General features: G+C 50.3%; 2 protein-coding genes across 3 annotated transcripts; one reads left to right on the top strand and one right to left on the bottom strand.

Moving 5' to 3' along the window:
• Positions 1-2: 2 nt before the first annotated feature.
• On the bottom strand, positions 3-7,830 carry DUS1L (dihydrouridine synthase 1 like). Of its 2 annotated transcripts, XM_082603027.1 has the most exons (14): positions 7,358-7,830; positions 6,162-6,408; positions 5,585-5,693; positions 5,021-5,071; positions 4,489-4,601; positions 3,852-3,934; positions 3,543-3,646; positions 3,171-3,315; positions 2,455-2,551; positions 2,280-2,368; positions 1,345-1,490; positions 823-860; positions 494-569; positions 3-392 (listed from the first exon to the last, which is right to left on the bottom strand). In XM_082603027.1, exons 2-14 carry the CDS (start codon positions 6,396-6,398, stop codon positions 253-255), a joined length of 1,428 nt encoding a protein of 475 aa, XP_082459153.1. In that variant the 5' UTR covers positions 6,399-6,408; positions 7,358-7,830; the 3' UTR covers positions 3-252. The 2 variants fall into 2 exon arrangements, with proteins under 2 accessions (XP_082459153.1, XP_082459152.1); XM_082603026.1 differs by lacking the exon at positions 5,021-5,071 and having other exon boundaries at positions 7,358-7,490.
• Positions 7,831-12,134: 4,304 nt separating this feature from the next.
• On the top strand, positions 12,135-12,680 carry LOC309793358 (large ribosomal subunit protein uL11-like; the record flags this gene model as incomplete). The annotated part of the gene is made up of 1 exon (XM_082603835.1): positions 12,135-12,680. A coding segment is annotated over one exon (498 nt), but the record flags the coding sequence as incomplete, so codon positions are not given.
• Positions 12,681-17,279: the final 4,599 nt, after the last annotated feature.

The following is a 17,279-nucleotide window of genomic DNA, read 5'->3' as shown; positions in this document are numbered from 1 at the left end:
CGTTGTGTCTTTGAAAGGATTTATTGTTCATCTTGAACACACGTGGGCTGTGAGGACGGGGCAGGTCCAGCCTGGGAGCCTGCTCCCTGGTGCAGCATCTCTGGGCCCCCAGCATGGGCTGAAGGGAAGACCAGCTTGTCCTTCCGTGTGAAGTAGCAGGAGGTTCCCTGAGTAAAGGCGTTTCCTTAAGCGGGACGTTTCAAGGCTTCAGCAGCAGGCCTGGGGGGCGGCACCTGGGGCTGCAGCTGCCCTTCAGGCCAGGGCACTGCCCACCACCTCCGGGAAGCCACCTGGTTCTTCAGGCCTGGCCTGCTGTGGTTCCTGCAGCCGTGGCTGGGCCCCCTTCCAGGCCAGAGACTTCTCCAGTTTGGTTTTAAAAAGCAGTCCATGACCTGGCAGAGGGGCAAGAGGAGGGAAATGGGGCTCAGGAAGCTGAGGGTCCACTGCCCACTACAGTGGGGGCGGGCGCCCAGTGGCAGCAGGCGCATCTCACCTGGACAGTCAGCCGTCTCTTTGAAAGCTCGCTTCTTGCAGCAGCCCCGGCACAGGTTAAACACACACCTGTTGCCCTAGACACAGGAAAGCTTGTGAGCCTGGGGCTAATGCTCCTCCCCTGGCTGGGCTGCAGTCTGAATGAGTGGGCCCCGAGCACACCTGGAGCTCTCCTGAAGATAAGCAGAGCCCCTTACACGACAGAAGCCAACCCACCTTGGGCTATGCCCAGGCTGCCCCCAAAACAGGAAGAGGACCTCTTGCGCAGGTCCCCACCCCTCCGGGGGCTGAGCTCTGCCCTGGGCGGTGTGGCTAGAAGGATGGACTCACCTTTGGGTTTCCACACTGATCACACTTTGCATATTTTGCTGGGAAAAGAGCAAAAAGAGGTGCTGGTTGAACTAGGTGAGCCCACCCACCACAGCCATCTCCTACATGTGGCCGCTGGCAGGTATCCCTACTCCCTGCGGCTGGCCAGGCCAGGTGGCTTGCAGAGGGCAGAGGACGTAGTACTCACGATTGTGCTGGGAAACCTCATCCCATCTGCCCGAGATGCACGGGCTCCATGCCCACCACCTCCCACCTGAAGGTCGTTTTTGGGAAAGCCGCCCCAGGCCCCACTCCCTTCCTCTCCAGCTGCCTCAGGGCAGCAGCTCAGGGGCTGCAGCAGGCAGGGAGGCTGGCTGGCTGTGGCCTCGTGGGACCCGCCAGTCTCCTTGGGGGCACGTGGAAGGGTCACAGGGCCCTTGGCGGACTCCCCATGGCTTAGGAAGCAGCAGAGCCACCTGACCCTGGGGGACCCGGGGCAGGGGCTGGCCACCTCCCAGGGCTCCAGTGGTGGGAGCATCTTACGCTTCAGCGAGGGGTCAAAGGTCTTCTGGGGGTTCCTCAGTTTCTTCTTCTGCTTGTTCTTGGATAAGACATCTGTACTGCTCTCCTCCTCCTCCAGGGCCCGCTTGGTACGGGCACCCCCGCTCTCCCTGCTCCCCTCCCTGGGCCTGAAAGGGAGAAGCAGTGGGCAGAGCTGAGGGACACTCATGAGAGGCAGCCCGCCAGCTGCAGTCCCCGGGTGAGGATGTGTGTGCAACTCCGCTGAGGCCCCAGCAGCCGGCACGGAGGCTGGGACACCAGTGTCTGGACCACTGAGTCCTGGGCGGGGCTGTGGCTACAGATGACAGCCTAGCCTCACCTCAGAAAAGCCAGAGGAAGCTAGGGAGGGTCAACCTCTTGACCCCAGGACAAATCCACTCAGGATCAGAGGAGCTTAGAGAAGCATCTTATGAAAAAAGCCATTTAAAACCTAAGCATAGGGCTTCCCTGGTGGCGCAGTGGTTAAGAATCCGCCTGCCAATGCAGGGGACACGGGTTCGAGCCCTGGTCCGGGAAGATCCCACATGCTGCGGAGCAACTAAGCCCGTGCGCCACAACTACTGAGCCTGCGCTTTAGAGCCCGCAAGCCGCAACTACTGAAGCCCGTGCGCCTAGAGCCTGTGCTCCGCAACAAGAGAAGCCACCACAATGAGAAGCCTGCGCACAACAAAGAGTAGCCCCGGCTCTCAGCAACTAGAGAAAACCCGCGTGAAGCAGCAAAGACCCAATGCAGCCAAAAAATTAAATAAATGAATAAATAAATAAATTTATAAAACCTAAGCATAGGCTGACAAGGAAGAGGCCCCTGAGGGATGAAGCACCCCAGCCAAGAGGGGCAGCAGGCAGAACAGCCCCCTCCTCCATGTAACCCCCTCGCACACCCCCAACCCCTGCCAGCCCACATGCGGGAGGCTCACCCTGGCCGGAAGTAGGGCTGGCAGATCCAGTGGAAGAAAGGCAAGCCGCCTGAAGGCTTCTCTCCCTCCTTCTGCCTGGATATATCCTCCTGCAAAAGCCCAGAGGGCCCTGGGTCAGAGGTCAGAGGCCCAAGGCCCAAGCCTCTTTCCCACTACACAGCAGCCCAGCACCTACCTGACACCGCAGCTTCAGCTCCTGGCTCACCGCGGCAATGCCCTCCAGGGTCTTCACTTTGGCGAGCTCCTCTCGAAGCTGCTGATGCACCTGCAGCCTGATGCAGACGCCCCATCAGAGAGCCAGCCCAGCACCCAGCTCCCAACCACCAACCCTGAGCCATGGGCACAGAGGAGCATGGTCTCTCCTCCCACCCAACCTCACCATGTCACCGTGGCCCTCCCAGACTCGGTGGCAGGTGGTTTTGTAAATGTTTGTGGAGAGCTCATCTTAAAAACCCCAATGCAGGGCTTCCCTGGTGGCACAGTGGTTAAGAGTCCTCCTGCCAATGCAGGGGACAAGGGTTCGAGCCCTGGTGTGGGAAGATCCCACATGCTGTGGAGCAGCTAAGCCCGTGCGCCGCAACTACTGAGCCTGCACTCTAGAGCCCGCGAGCCACAACTACTGAAGCCGCGTGCCACAGCTACTGAAGCCCACGCGCCTAGAGCCTGTGCTCCGCAACAAGAGAAGCCACCGCAATGAGAAGCCCGGACACCTCAACAAAGCATAGCACCCGCTCGCCGCAACTAGAGAAAGCCCACACGCAGCAACGCAGACCCAACGCAGCCAAAAATAAATAAGTTAAAAAAAAATTTAGGAAAAAAACACAAACAAACCCCAATGCCCCAGGCAGGCCTCAGACCAGATAGCATTTGCCCTGGGCGGGGGCAACTCACGTGTGGTGCCACAGCTTAAAGAGATGGGCCCGGACGTAGGACAGAGGGCAGGGGTGCTGCTGCACAAGGTCCAGGTACTCCTCGGCCAGCTCCCACACAGCAGGGCTGCGGCCCTCGAACAGGGCAGGGTTGTGCAGGTTTCCCTCTGCAGGAGGAAGGCAATGCGAGGCTCAGGGGCCCCCGTGCCTCGCCACTCCAAGGGCAAGGCTGGCCACTGGCCTGACAGCTCTGGCCCATCAGGCAGATGGAGACTTCAGTGATGACAGCGCGAAGCCTGAGGCTCTTCAGCTGGGCCAATGGTGCCATGATGCAATCAGGCCCCTCTGGCATCTGCCAGTGGTGGCCCAGCTGTGGGCAAGGGCACAGCCTCACCTGCACTCATGACCCCTTGCACCCCCGTGTCCTGGATGCAGCGTTCCACGTCCCGCAGGCACTGGATGTTCCCATTGGCAAACACGGGGATGGCCACTGCCTTCCTGTCGGGGAACAGGATGGGCAGACGCTCAGAAGGATGCTGTTTCCCCTCACAACCCTGGGGGGCGGGCCAGGCCCCCAAACTCCATCTTCCCACTGTGCTGTTCACCCCCATGCCCAGCACCCCTCCTGGTGCCCAAAGGGCTGAGGGCCTTGCCTTGGGGCTGGGCTGTCTCCCTGCCCTGGGTTCACCCCGTGTCCACTCACCGCACAGCCTTGATGTGCTCCCAGGATGCGGTGCCCGACAAGGGCCCCTTCTGCTCCTTGGTGCGCCCATGGACAGTCAGCAACTAGGACATAGCAGCGCCTGCCTCAGCCCCACTCTCAACTGCGGCCCCCAAACCAACTCCAGGGGACCCTCTGCCTTCGGCTTTTGGGGTATCAGCTTCCCACGCAGAGCAGAAGAAAGGCCGCCCTGTGCCTCGCTCACTCAGTGCTGCACTTGAGGCCAGCTGACACCCTGGGGGTGCTGCCTGGGGCTTGCACGTCAGAGCCAGCCTACTACGCCACCCAGGATGTGCAGGTGAGAGGGCCAGACCCTTTCAAGGGCCAGTCCTCTCTGTAGTGGCAGCACCCCCGCTGCCCAAGGCCAAAGGTGTGAGGGAGGAACAGGCACCAGCCTGACCCCAGGGCTGGTGGGGGTGGGGTGGGAGGAAGGTGGTTGAGGCCCAGCACCTCCCCCTGCACAATACTGGCCTCCTGGGCCCAAGCATGGGGCTCCCCTCCCCTCGTCAGGCCTCACCTAAAGGTCACTGATTCCTGCCCACCCCAGAGGGTAAACCCTCAAGGGGCACTCCTGGAGGCGGGGGAACAGTGCAGGGCCCTGGGAGCCCATAGCCCTCACCTGGCAGCCAGCCTTTTCCAGCATCTGGGCGTACCTTACGGTCTTGTCAATCTCTGGGAAGACGCGGATCTTGCATGTGACAGGGACAGAAAGTTTCTCGTGGGCTAGCAGAACTAGGGAAAGGCAGAGTCAGCTCCTGAGAGAACTGTGGTGCCACCTTCAGGCAGGCTGTGGGGACCCATAGCTAAGCCCCCAAAGGAGCACAGGCCCTGCAGACGCCCTGCGCTGGCTCCCTCTCGATGGCAGCTGAGAGTTGCACCTCTGACCCTAGGGCATTGGAGAGGCCAGGACTGGGAGGGCGAGGATGCCGCCCTCCAGCACCTACTATCTGGTTCGATGGGGCGGGGGGGCAGCAGGAGCGGGACAGGCGACTTCGCAGCCACCTTCTACAGTGGAAAGGCGCGGGGGTCGCCAAAGCCAAGAGGACTCTGCCAGCCACTGTCCTCTCCTGAACCCTGCCAGGCTGTCTCAGGCTTGCCACCCAACCACAACGTGGCCCCAAGTCCCCGCAGGTAGTGTGTGGCCAACTCACTCATTCTTTGGAGGAGGTCCCACTCCTCCTGCAGGAAGGCACCATAGTGACCTGCAAAGAACAAGCACGCCCTCTGCAACCCCCTCTCGAGTCCACATGGGCCTCAAGCTGCCTGGCCAGGTTCTATAAGCCCGGCAGCCTGAGCTCAAGGGCGCTGAATGGAATGCCCACCCCACACAGTCTCTGACCAACCAGCAACTCCTCAGGCCCAGTGAGGGAGAAAGGCTGAAATGCCAGGGCAGCAGCCACTGGTCCCTGAGGCAGCACGAGGGCGTGGTGGGGACTTTTCAGCAAAACACATTTATCCAGAGGGAGCCCAACAACTTCCCAGGACGTGATGAGCCCCTGACAGCCAGCTGAACCCTGCCCCCCGCCCTCAGTGCCTGAGAAGGGCCGCCCTCCAGAAGGAGGAGCAAAGAAAGGGCCGGTGGCCCCCTGAGCTGCTGCCATCAGAGGCAGGGCCAGGCCCCTGGCCAGCTCACCCACACACTGGGCACCTGGGCTTGAAGCCCACCCCAGCCAAAAGCTTGTGCAATGACACAGAACCCCAGAACGGGAACTCACCTCGCTTGGCTATCATCTGCGGGCAGCCCAGATTCAGGTCGATGGCGTCACAGTAGTCCTGAGCCAGGAGAGCTGCCTGGACAAACACCTCCGGGTCATTGGCACAGAACTGAAAGAGACATGAAAGTCACCATGAGGCCAAGCCAGTCCCACATGGATTCATAGGTAACCAGTGGGGATGTTGCCCGAGGGGATGACCACAGGATGGCATCCTATCTTAGATGTTTACAATTTAACCAAGCCAGGATGCGTTCCCATGCCACCGGAGAGGGAGTTACGAATTCACACAGTTCTCCCAGTTGTAGCAGAAAGCCAGTATCACTGACTTTGCGAAGAGCAGAGTCACTCTCTCTAACTGTTCTGATAAAGAGGGAGCACTTGGGGTGATGCTGGGCAGGGGGCTGCGAATCTTCCATCGCACCCAGGTCGTCCGTTCACCAAAAGCCTGAGGCAGCTCCCAGGAAGAGGTCAATCTCTGGGAGAACTGGCCCACCCCCGCCCCTCCGATCTCAGGAAGCCTTTTCCGGAAAGGCCCAGGGAGAGGTGCTCGGCCAGCATTCTGGGCCGGGCCGCCCACCTGCACAATGAGAGGCCGGTCCTCGGGGCACACGTCGCAGTACAGGTTCTCCTTGCGGTAGTTGGCATCTCGAATGAAGACCTGGGCATGCAGCATGGGTGTGTAGCACAGCTGGGCCCCGTGGCGGCGGCTCAGCAGCCTCCAGGCCAGCTCGCTTTGGTCCACCATGGGGGCCACCACGTGGCGGGCCCCCCCCAGGGTACAGCTCCAGAACTCGAAGCCCTGCAGCTTTGGCATCGTCGCCACACTGAGGGGGTAAGACCAGGGGCTCAGCCGCGGCCAACGGAGCCCAGGTGTAGGAGCCGACCCTCCTCGAGGCCGCTCCAGTGCTGCCCGATGGTCACAAATGTGGACACTAAGGGTGTCAGCTGGTGCAGGCCAGAAACTGAAGCCCCATTGCCGGTCGCCTTCCAGTGGAAACCTTGGTCAGGTCACTCAACCTCTCTGAGCTTTAACCCCTTACTTCTTAGCAGGATTAAGATGTCTGCCTGGCAGGACTGGCGTGAAGAGTAAATGGAACGGTACGTCCTGTCAGTGCCTAGCCCAGAGGAGGCTACCTTAAAAGGCAGCTACAACCCAGAAGACTCGGGGACCCCCACCAAAGCAGGACCATCCAGTGGCGACACTGCTGGAAGCCTGCAAAATGCCTGCCCTCCCTGCCCACCAAGGGGCCCAGGGCAGTCACCTGGACACTCTGTGATCTCCTCTGGGTGCCAGGTGTATAAAAGCACTAAGGGTACTTTCCCCTCTGTCTTATCTTACCTATGCCCGGCCAACCTTATAGGAGCCACCGTTCCCTACAGAGGCTTAACAGGTGGTAGCCAAGAAACGATTACAATCCAAAACACCGGAGAACGGACTATGAGGGAGGCTTACTTTCAGAGAACACTCACCTCCTGTACCTAGTTTGGGAATTATTAAGCATGGTCATCGGCTTAACAACTGCCTAAGTACCCAGCTGTGGGTTTGAGAATTTCGGAAATTGTGAAGTTACATGTAAAAATCACCTAGGTCGCCAATGTGTTGCCCACCGGGGCACCCTCCACCCCCACCCGAAGGAAGAGCCCCGGGAACCCGAGAATCGCGGGTCAAATCCGCAGGGAACCTACTTCGGGACCCGGGGCACCCTCCATCCCCACCCGAAGGAAGAGCCCCGGGAACCCGAGAACCGCGGGTCAAATCCGCAGGGAACCTACTTGGGCGGACCCGGGCCACCGGAGCGCCCGAGCCAGGCTGAGGCTCCTCCCGACGCAGCTACGCCCTTCGGAGCCGGGGGCGGGGTGGGGCGGGGCGGCCTGGAGCTCCGGGGGTGCGGCCGGGGTCCCGCGGGGTGCGGCTCCTGTGCTCGCGCCGCGTCCTGAGGCCGCCACAACTGGGTTGCCGCCGGACCGCAGCCGAGCCCAGAGCTCCGCGCTGGCTCCGCCGGAAGGTGCTCCGCCAGGGAGGTCCGGGCAGCCCGCGGTGCGGCGAGAAATGCGTCCCCGGGAAACCGCGCCCGGAGGCGGAGGAGCGGTGCGCGGGGTCGGGGTCGCAGGGCGGAGGTTGGTTCCGCCCGGCGCGGTGGGGCGCGTTCGCGGGGGTCGGGCCAGGCTGGGCCGGGCAGGGAGCGCCGAGAGTCATCCCTCGCTCGCGGCGGGTATCGCCCGGCTTGAGCTCCCGCCTTTCCCCGCAGAGGAGCTCGGAGCTAAAGTCCTCCCCTCGGCCCCGCGCGCGAAACCTCTTAAAAACCTCCGAAGGACCGAAATCGCTGTTTTATCGCGGAAAGCAAACACTGCGCGAACTTCCTGGCCCCCATAGCGCGGCGCTCGGCTGCCCAGACCCACAGAATTCTTCGTTTTAAACCCAAGACGTGCGAGTCACCTGCTTAGCAAATGTGATCACAAACTTACCTCCTGCTTGTTCCCCTAAACACCCGCTTCTCTTTCCTAAAGAAACCGATTGGTCTTCTCTTTCTCCTCCCTCCCTTTCTCCTATTACCTTAGGTACAGAAACCCCTACCTCTTGATTACTGCGTGCACGTCTTCTGTACCCGCCAGAGGGTGTGAATACACTTTGCTTTCTTCCTGTTCACCTGTCTTCTGTCAATTTAATTTTCAGGACCTCCAAGCACAGTCCCAAAAGGGAAGAGGGAAAATTTTTCCTCTGGCAGAACCAAGTTTTATTGTATCATTTCATCCTTAAGTATTTCAACATACCCAAAGGACAGGAGTTTTTAGAGAAACAACCACAATATCATTAACACACCTGAAAAATAACAATTTCCTAATATCAAATATCCATCCTTGTGTGTCCAATATGGCAGCCAGCTGTCATATCTTGAGTGCTCGAATGTGACTGGTCTGAATTAAGACGTGCTGTAACAGTAAAAAGCCACACCAGATTTCAAAGGTTTAGTAGGAAACAGAAAAAGTAACAGAATTCATAATTTAAAGAATATTGATGACATGTTGAAATAATATTTTTATATTAGGTTAAATACATTATTGAAAATAATTTTATCTTTTTATCTTTCTCAATGTGGCTACTAGAAAATTTATATTTATGTATGTGGGTGGGATTTCTGGAATAGCAGATTGAGGAGCTCACCAAATCTCCTCCCCAAAAAGCAGTGATAAAACTGGGCAGGACTGTTAAAAGCAACCATTCCAGGACTCTGGAAGTTGACCAAAGGCATACAATATTTGAAAAGCACTTATTAAAAAAAAAGTACTGAACATCTGTAAGAAGAGCAATGGGAGTCTGCGGAGTTTTAGTATTGAACTACTTTTATTTCCTCCCTCCCCATGGTAATTCCACCAGAGCCAGGTAGGCCTTGAGGACCTCAAGTTCCTACAGACACTGGAGAGAGCTGGCTTGATTGGGGGAGGGGGAAAGCCCCAAAGAACAATTGCAATCACAGTAGCAAACAACTGGGTAGAGGCCTGTATCTCAGCTGCCTGAGGCCATGATAATGGTTGGAGCAAGCAATAGTCCAGCCAAAAATTTAACAAGGAAATTCAGTAAATGAGATAGCCATGGTGGGCCTTGATAAGATAGTAGTCTGCAAGGCTGTGCATGTAGTAAGGAAAGACCAGAGATGCCCCAGCTATATACTCCTCTCTGGCTGAATATGAGGCTTTGTGCAAGGAAAAAGTCAGGCCCAAATTGTAAACTGCTTAAACCAACCCATACACATAGCTGTCAGCAAAGGGTGGAGGCCTTACTGGTTCAGTAGACTTAAGCATAATCTCTAACCAATAACTGGCTGGCCATTAAACTATAATGACCCAGGGGCAAGTCTTGGGAAGCCAAGCTTACATATAAAAAAAGATTTTTTTTTTTGGCTGCACCGCATGGTTTGTGGGATCTTAGTTCCCCAATCAGGGATTGAACCTGGGCCCTCCGCAGTGAGAGTACAGAGTCCTAACCACTGGACTACCAGGGAATTCTCTAAAAAAAAGATTAAAAAAAAATGCTAGTAGAGGACTTCCCTGGCGGTCCCGTGGTTAAGACTCTGCACTTACAACGCAGGGGGTGAAGGTTCGATCCCTGGTCGAGGAACTAAGACCCCACATGCCATGCAGTGTGTCCAAAAAGAAAAAAAATCTAGTAGAGTTATCAGTGACCACACACTGCAGAGGGGACAGACTCTACAGAATTCATCCAGGCCAGGTACTGAGCAAACAAGTACTAGCATCAATAAAAACATCCAGTAAGGTAGGAAGGGGGTCAGAATCCAGAGTTTCTACAACATATTATAAACGCCCAGTATTTAGTAAGAAAGTATGAGACAGTCAAAGAAACAGAAATTTAGGCCGTACACAGGAAAAAAGTGTTTCCTAGAAACTGTCCCTGAGGGGGCTCAGATGATGGGTTTAGCAGACAAAGAATTAAAGCAGCTATTGTAAATATGTTCAAAGGACAAAAAGAAACCATGTTTAAAGACTAAAAATATATATATGACAATGACTCATCAAGTTAAGATTATCAATAAAAAGATAGAAATGATTTTTAAAAGCCAATGGAAATTAAGAGTGGAAAAACACAATAACTACAATGAAAATTTCACTAGAGAGCCTCAACAGCAGATATGAACTGGCAAAGGAAGAATTAGTGAACTTGAATATAGATCAGTAAATATTATCCAATCTGAAGAACAGAAAGGAAAAAGCATAAAGAAAAATGAACAGTACCTCAGAGACCCACGGGGTACCATCAAGCATACACATACAATACATTCACATCCAGAAGAAAGGAAAGAGAAAGAAGAGCAGGAAAAAGGTTTTTGAAAAAGTAATGGTCCCAAACTTTCCAAATTTGATGAAAAACGTTAATTTACCAATCCAAGAATCTTAACAGGATAAATACAAATATATTCACACCTAGATACATTACAGTCAAACTGCTAAAAGACAAAGAAAATCTTTTTTTTTAAAAATTTTTTAAAGTCTTTATTGAATTTGTTACAATATTGCTTCTGTTTTATGTTTTGGTTTTTTGGCCACGAGGCATGTGGGATCTTAGCTCCCTGCCCAGGGATTGAACCCGCACCCTCTGCATTAGAAGGTGAAGTCTTAACCGCTGGACCATCAGGGAAGTCCCAAAGAAAATCTTGAAAGTAGTAGGAGAAAGCGACTCATCAGATACAAGAGAACTACAGTAAGATAAAAGATGACTTCTCGTAAAATAATGGATATCTAAGAGCAGAGGAGTAATTAAAATTCTGAAAGAAAAAACCAGTCAACCAATAATTCTACACCCAGCAAAATTATCTTTCAAAAATGAAGGCAAAATAAAGATATTGCCAGATAAACAGAGATGGAGAGAATGCGTTGCTAGCAGACCTGCTTTACATAAAATACTAAAGGAAGTCTTTTAGGGTAAAGGAAATGACATCAGATGGTGCCATGAATCCACATGAAGATAAAAGGAACACCAGTAAAGATAATTACATAGATAATTATCTTAAAATGGTATAGGGACTTCCCTGGTGGCGCAGTGGTTAAGAATCCGCCTGCCAATGCAGGGGACATGGTTTTGAACCCTGGTTAGGGAAGAACCCACATGCCACGGAGCAACTAGGCCTGTGCACAACAACTACTGAGCCTGTGCTCTAGAACCCGCGAGCCACAACTACTGAGCCCACGCACCACAGCTACTGAAGCTCGTGCACCTAGAGCCCGTGCTCTGCAACAAGAGACGCCACTGCAATGGGAAGCCCGTGCACCACAACAAAGAGTAGCCCCCGCTCGCAACAACTAGAGAAAGCCCGCACGCAGCAGTGAAGACCCAACACAGCCAAAAATAAATAAATAAATTTATTTTTAAAAAAACCCACCACAATGTGGGGACTTCCCTGGTGGCCTAGTGGTTGAGAATCTGCCTTCCAATGCAGGGGACGCGGGTTCAATCCCTGGTCAGGGAACTAAGATCCCACGTGCTGCAGGGCAACTAAGCCTGCGTGCTGCAACTACTGAGCCCACGCTCTCTGGAGACCACACCACAACTAGAGAGAAGCCTGTGTGCCACAATGAAAGATCCTGCATGCCACAATTAAGACCCAATGCAGCCAAATAAATAAATATTAAAAATAATAAAATGGTACAAATATACAAAAATGGTACCAAAAATGGTATAAAACTACATATTCATATCTTTCATGAGCACAGTCACAAAAGTCCTCAAGACATTAGCAAACTTAATCCAGCAACATATAGAAAGACATGTACCACGACCAAGTGACATGTATCCCAGGAATGCAAAGTTGGCTTATCTGAAAATCAATTAATATAATACACCATATTAATATAATGAAGTGCAAAAACCACATGATCATGTCAATAGATGCAGATGACAAAATCCAAAACCTACTCGTGATTAAAAAAACACAAACAGCTTTCAGCTTTCAGCTTGGAGGAGGCCAAGGTGCAACTTTCTTTGGTCACCCCGAATCCGGGTTCATCCGACACCAGCCACCTCCACCATGCCATCTAAATTGACCCCAAAGAGATCAAAGTCGTGTACTTGAGGTGCACCAGTGGGGAGGTCAGTTCCACGTCTGCCCTGGACCCCAAGATTGGTCCCCTGTGTCTGTCTCCAAGAAAGGTTGGTGATGACATTGCCAAGGCAACTGGTGATTGGAAGGGCCTGAGGGTTACAGTGAAACTGACCATTCAGAACAGACAGGCCCAGACTGAGGTGGTACCTTCTGCCTCTGCCCTGATCATCAAAGCTCTCAAGGAACCTCCAAGAGACAGAAAGAAGCAGAAAAACAATAAGCACAGTGGAAACATCACTTTTGATGAGATTGTCAACATTGCCCCACAGATGCGGCATCGATCTTTAGCTAGAGAACTCTCTGGAACCATTAAAGAGATCCTGGGAACTGCCCAGTCTGTGGGCTGCAAACTTGATGGCCGCCACCCTCGTGACATCATAGATGATATCAACAGTGGTGCGGTGGAGGGACTTCCCTGGTGGCACAGGGGTTAAAAATCTGCCTACAAATGCAGGGGACACAGGTTTGAGCCCTGGTCTGGGAAGATCCCACATGCCGCGGAGCAACTAAGCCTGTGTGCCACAACTACTGAGCCTGCTCTCTAGAGCCCGTGAGCCACAACTACTGAGCCCACATGCTGCAACTACCTAGAGCCCGTGCTCCGCAACAAGAGAAGCCATCACAACAAGAGGCCTGTGCACCACAACAAAAGTAGGCCCCGCTTGCTGCAACTAGAGAAAGCCCACATGCAGCAATGAAGACCCAACACAGCCAAAAATAAATTAATAAAAACAAAACAAACAAAAAAACCAAACCAAAACAACAACAAAAACAGTGGTGTGGTGGAATGTCCAGCTAGTTAAGAACTGCAAAGAAAAATAATAAATGGTTATTTGACAATCAATGGAAAAAACAAAACAAAAACAAACCTCAATAAACTAGGAATAGAGGGAGAATTTCCTCAACTTGATACAAGTATCTACAAAAAAACTTACAAATAACATCAGACTCAGTGATGACAGACTAAATGTTTTTCCCTTAAGATCAGGAACAAGGCAAGTATGCTCACACTCACCACACTTATTCAAAATAGTACTGGGTGTTCTAACCAAAACAATAAGGCAAGAAAAAGAAATAAAAGGCATTGTGGTTTCAAGTTGCCTTTCCCTAATGACTAATGATATTGAGTCTATTTTCCTATGTTTATTGGGACATTCATGTACCTTGTTTTGTGATGTGTCAGTTCAACTCTTTTGCCATTAAAAAACATTGAATTATTTGTCTTGTTACTACATCCTAATTGTTCTTTATATAATTTCGGATAGAAATCCTTTGTTAGATATAGGAATTCTAAGTAGTTCCTCCTAGTCTGCAGCTTGTAGTTTTGTTTTCCTAACAGTGTCTTTTGAGGCGCAGATGAGTTTGATGACCAGTGAAGCATTTTTTTAAGGGCTTTTTGTCTCCTAAGAAACCTTTGCATCCCCAAAGATCATGAAGATTTCCTACCATGTTTTCTTTCTTTAAAAAAAAAAATTAATTTATTTATTTTGGCTGCACTGGGTCTTTGCAGCACGTGGGATCTTTGTTGCAGCATGTAGGGTCTTTAGTTGCTGCATGCAGACTTCTTAGCTGCGGCATGTGGAGTCTTAGCTGCAGCATGCGTGCAGGATCTAGTTCCCCAACCAGGGATCAAACCTGAGTCCCCTGAATTGGGAGTGTGGAGTTTTACCCACTGGACCACCAGGGAAGTCCTCCTACCATGTTTTCTTATAGAAATTTTATAGTTTTAGATTTCATTTCTAGGTTTATAATCCATTTAATTAAATTAATTTATTTATTATCTTTTTTTTTTTTTTCTTTTGCCGCACCGTGTGGCATGCGGGATCTTAGTTCCCTGACCAGGGATTGAATCCATGCCCCCGGCCCTGGAAGCACGGAGTCCTAACCACTGGACCACCAGGGAAATCCCCCTTATAATCCATTTTAAATTAGTTTTTTTAAAAAATTAGTTCTTGTATATGATGTGCTTGTGGTTGCGTTTCCTCCCCTCCCCCATGTGTATGTCTAGTTGTTCCAGTGCTCCTTAAAGGACTCTTTGCCCCATAAAGTGTGGGTACCTTTTTAAAGTAACCGTATACATGAGGGTGTATTTCTGGAGTCTCTATTCTGTTCACTAATCCATATATCTATCTTTACACCAATACCACACTGTTTAATTAATATAACGTTATAGTAAGTCTTAAAATCAAGGGTGTAATTCCTCCAACTTTGTATTTTTAAAACTCATTTCATCCATGTTAGGTTCTTTGCATTTCCACTTAAATTTTAGTGTTAGCTTTTCAATTTCTACGTTAAAAAAAAAAAAAGCCTGTTGGGACTTTGGTTAGGATTACACTGAAGTTATAGATGAAGTTGGGGAGAGCAGAAATGGGAACAATACTGACTCTTTGAATACATGAGTCGGGCACATCTTTCCCTTTTACTTAGATTTTCTTTAATTCCCTTCAGTAGTGGTTCGTGACTTTCCTGTGAGGCTTTGCAGATTTCCCTAACTAATTGTTCCTCCATGTGCTGTGTGCCCTCAGAGACTTTCAGTGATTATTTCGTGAGTAGTTTCCAGCAGTTATGGTATTTTCACCAGGGAGAGAGTCCACAGAGGTCCTCGCTCCACCATTCCAAAAGCGTGGACTCTTTTCCATGCAGTGTAATATTTATAACACATGATCATCGTTACTCATTTTGATGCTAAGTTGTCCCCAGATTGGTCAGTGCAGCCCCTCAGTCTGGCGCTGTGCCCTTTGCTATCACCATTGCTAAGCCCAGGGGTTCACCCTGCCCTGGCTCTAAAGCCAGCCCTGTTCTTCCAGGAACCCTGGGGTTTTCAGTGCAGAATGGTATTTAGAAAACAAGATCTCAGGGCTTCCCTGGTGGTGCAGTGGTTGAGAGTCCGCCTGCTGATGCAGGGGACACGGGTTTGTGCCCCGGTCCGGGAAGATCCCACATGCCGCGGAGCGGCTGGGCCCGTGAGCCGTGGCTGCTGAGCCTGCGTGTCCGGAGCCTGTGCTCCGCAACGGGAGAGGCCACAACAGTGAGAGGTCCGCGTACCGCAAAAAAAAAAAAAAAACCAAAACAAAAAAACAAGATCTCGGTACCAGTCATCCTCCTTGCTTTGGGGATATAATTGCTTTCAGGCCCTTTCTGCAGACCAAATTGAAGATTATATACATATGTGCTTGTGCATGTGTGTGTGTTTTAAAGCATGGGTCTGTATGATGTCTCCCACCCACTATATACATAAGCCACCTTCTCCCTGTATTTCTTTTCTCCCTCAGTAACAAACTCTCTTAGAGGTCAAGATTTGTTGTGGTCCCTTTGTCTTTAGAATATGCCCCACTAAAGGTGGTTCATTTTTTTCTCTTCTGTGTGGTAATTTTATCCATTTGCTATGCATATGGATCTATTTGTTTCTGTTTGTATCCAACTTTTAGTTTTGTCATCTTTGTAGATTCAAATGTACTCTTTGAATATATAAAGTATTAATGTAATTCCCCAAATAAAAACTATACAGAAAATCTTGCTCAGAGAAATGTCCTTTTTACCATGATACCACCCTTTCCCACCTGCCCCTGGGCTTACTTTATCCTTCTCCTGCTTCTTTCTGCAAAAATAAGCACAGATACACATATGTATTCTTATTTTTCCTTCTCTAATATACAGATATATCATCCTTTTACACTTCCTTTTTTTCACTTAATACTTTTTTTTTTTTTTTTTTTTGCGGTACGTGGGCCTCTCACTGTTGTGGTCTCTCCCATTGTGGAGCACAGGCTCCGGATGCACAGGCTCAGCGGCCACGGCTCACAGCCCAGCCACTCCGCAGCATGTGGGATCTTCCCAGACTGGGGCACGAACCTGTGTCCGCTGCATTGGCAGGCGGACTCTCAACCACTGCGCCACCAGGGAAACCCTGTCTATTTCTTCTTGACTTTGTGTTTTGTGTGGGATTTGTTCATTTCTAAGTTGTCCAATTGTTTGGCATTAAGTTGTTCAATATTCCCTTACTAGCCTTCTAATATATGTAGAATCTTAGTGATGTCACCTCTGTCGTTCCTGATACTATTGGTAATTTGTGTTTTTTCTTTTTTTTTTTTCCCAGCTCAATCTGTTTTAAGGTTTATGAATTACTGGTCTTCTCAAAGATTTTAATTTCATTTTCTGCTTTTCTGTTTCCTATTTTTCTCTCTGATATGTTATTTCCTCTATTCTGCTTAGTTTGGGTTTAATTTGCTCTTCTTTTTTTAGTTTCTTAAGGCAAAATTTGAAGTCATTAATTTGAGAAATTTCTTCTTTTTTGACATAGGCCTTTATTGTTATGTATTTTCCCTACACTGCTTTAGCTATATACTACAAATTTTGGCATGCTGTCTTCATTTTCAGTCAGTTCAAAATACTTTCTGATTTCTCCTTCAACCCATGGGTTATTGGAAGTATGTTATTTGGTTTCTAAATATTTGAGGATATTCTACAGATCTTTTTGCTATTGATTCTAATTTTATTCAATTGTGGTCAAAGAAAATACTTTATAGAAACTGAGTTCTTTTCAACTTATTGAGACTGGTTTTATGACACAGAATGTGAACCATCTTAGTAGATGTTCTATGTGAATCTGAAGAGAATGTACATTCCGCTACTGTTGGCTGGTCTATAAATGTCAGTTGGTTGATTGTATTGCTCAAGTCTTACATATCCTTACTGATCTTCTACTTGTTCAGTTATTGAGAAGGGTTTGAAACTCTCCAACTGTAGTTGTAGATTGCCTGATTTTTTTTTTTTTTGGCTTCACCATGCAGCATGCAGCATCTTAGTTCCCTGACCAGGGATTGAACCCACACCCCCTGCAGCGGAAGCACGGAGTCCTAATCACTGGACTGCCAGGGAATTCCGATTCTTCTTCCAGATCTTTCGCTTTCTGTAATTTGGAGCTCTGTTATAGGGGCACGAGTTTTCATGTCCTTTGGATTAGTTGACACTTTTATCATTATGAAATGGTCCTTTATATCTAACCTATTCTTTGCTCTGAAACCTACTTTTTCTGGTATTAACATACGTGCTCCAGAAACCTTTTCACACTATGTTCTGAT

Source organism: Mesoplodon mirus (genome assembly GCF_964341445.2).
Source record: "Mesoplodon mirus genome assembly, chromosome: 18".
Taxonomy (NCBI): domain Eukaryota; kingdom Metazoa; phylum Chordata; class Mammalia; order Artiodactyla; family Ziphiidae; genus Mesoplodon; species Mesoplodon mirus.
This window is presented reverse-complemented; position numbering and strand designations above follow the sequence as displayed.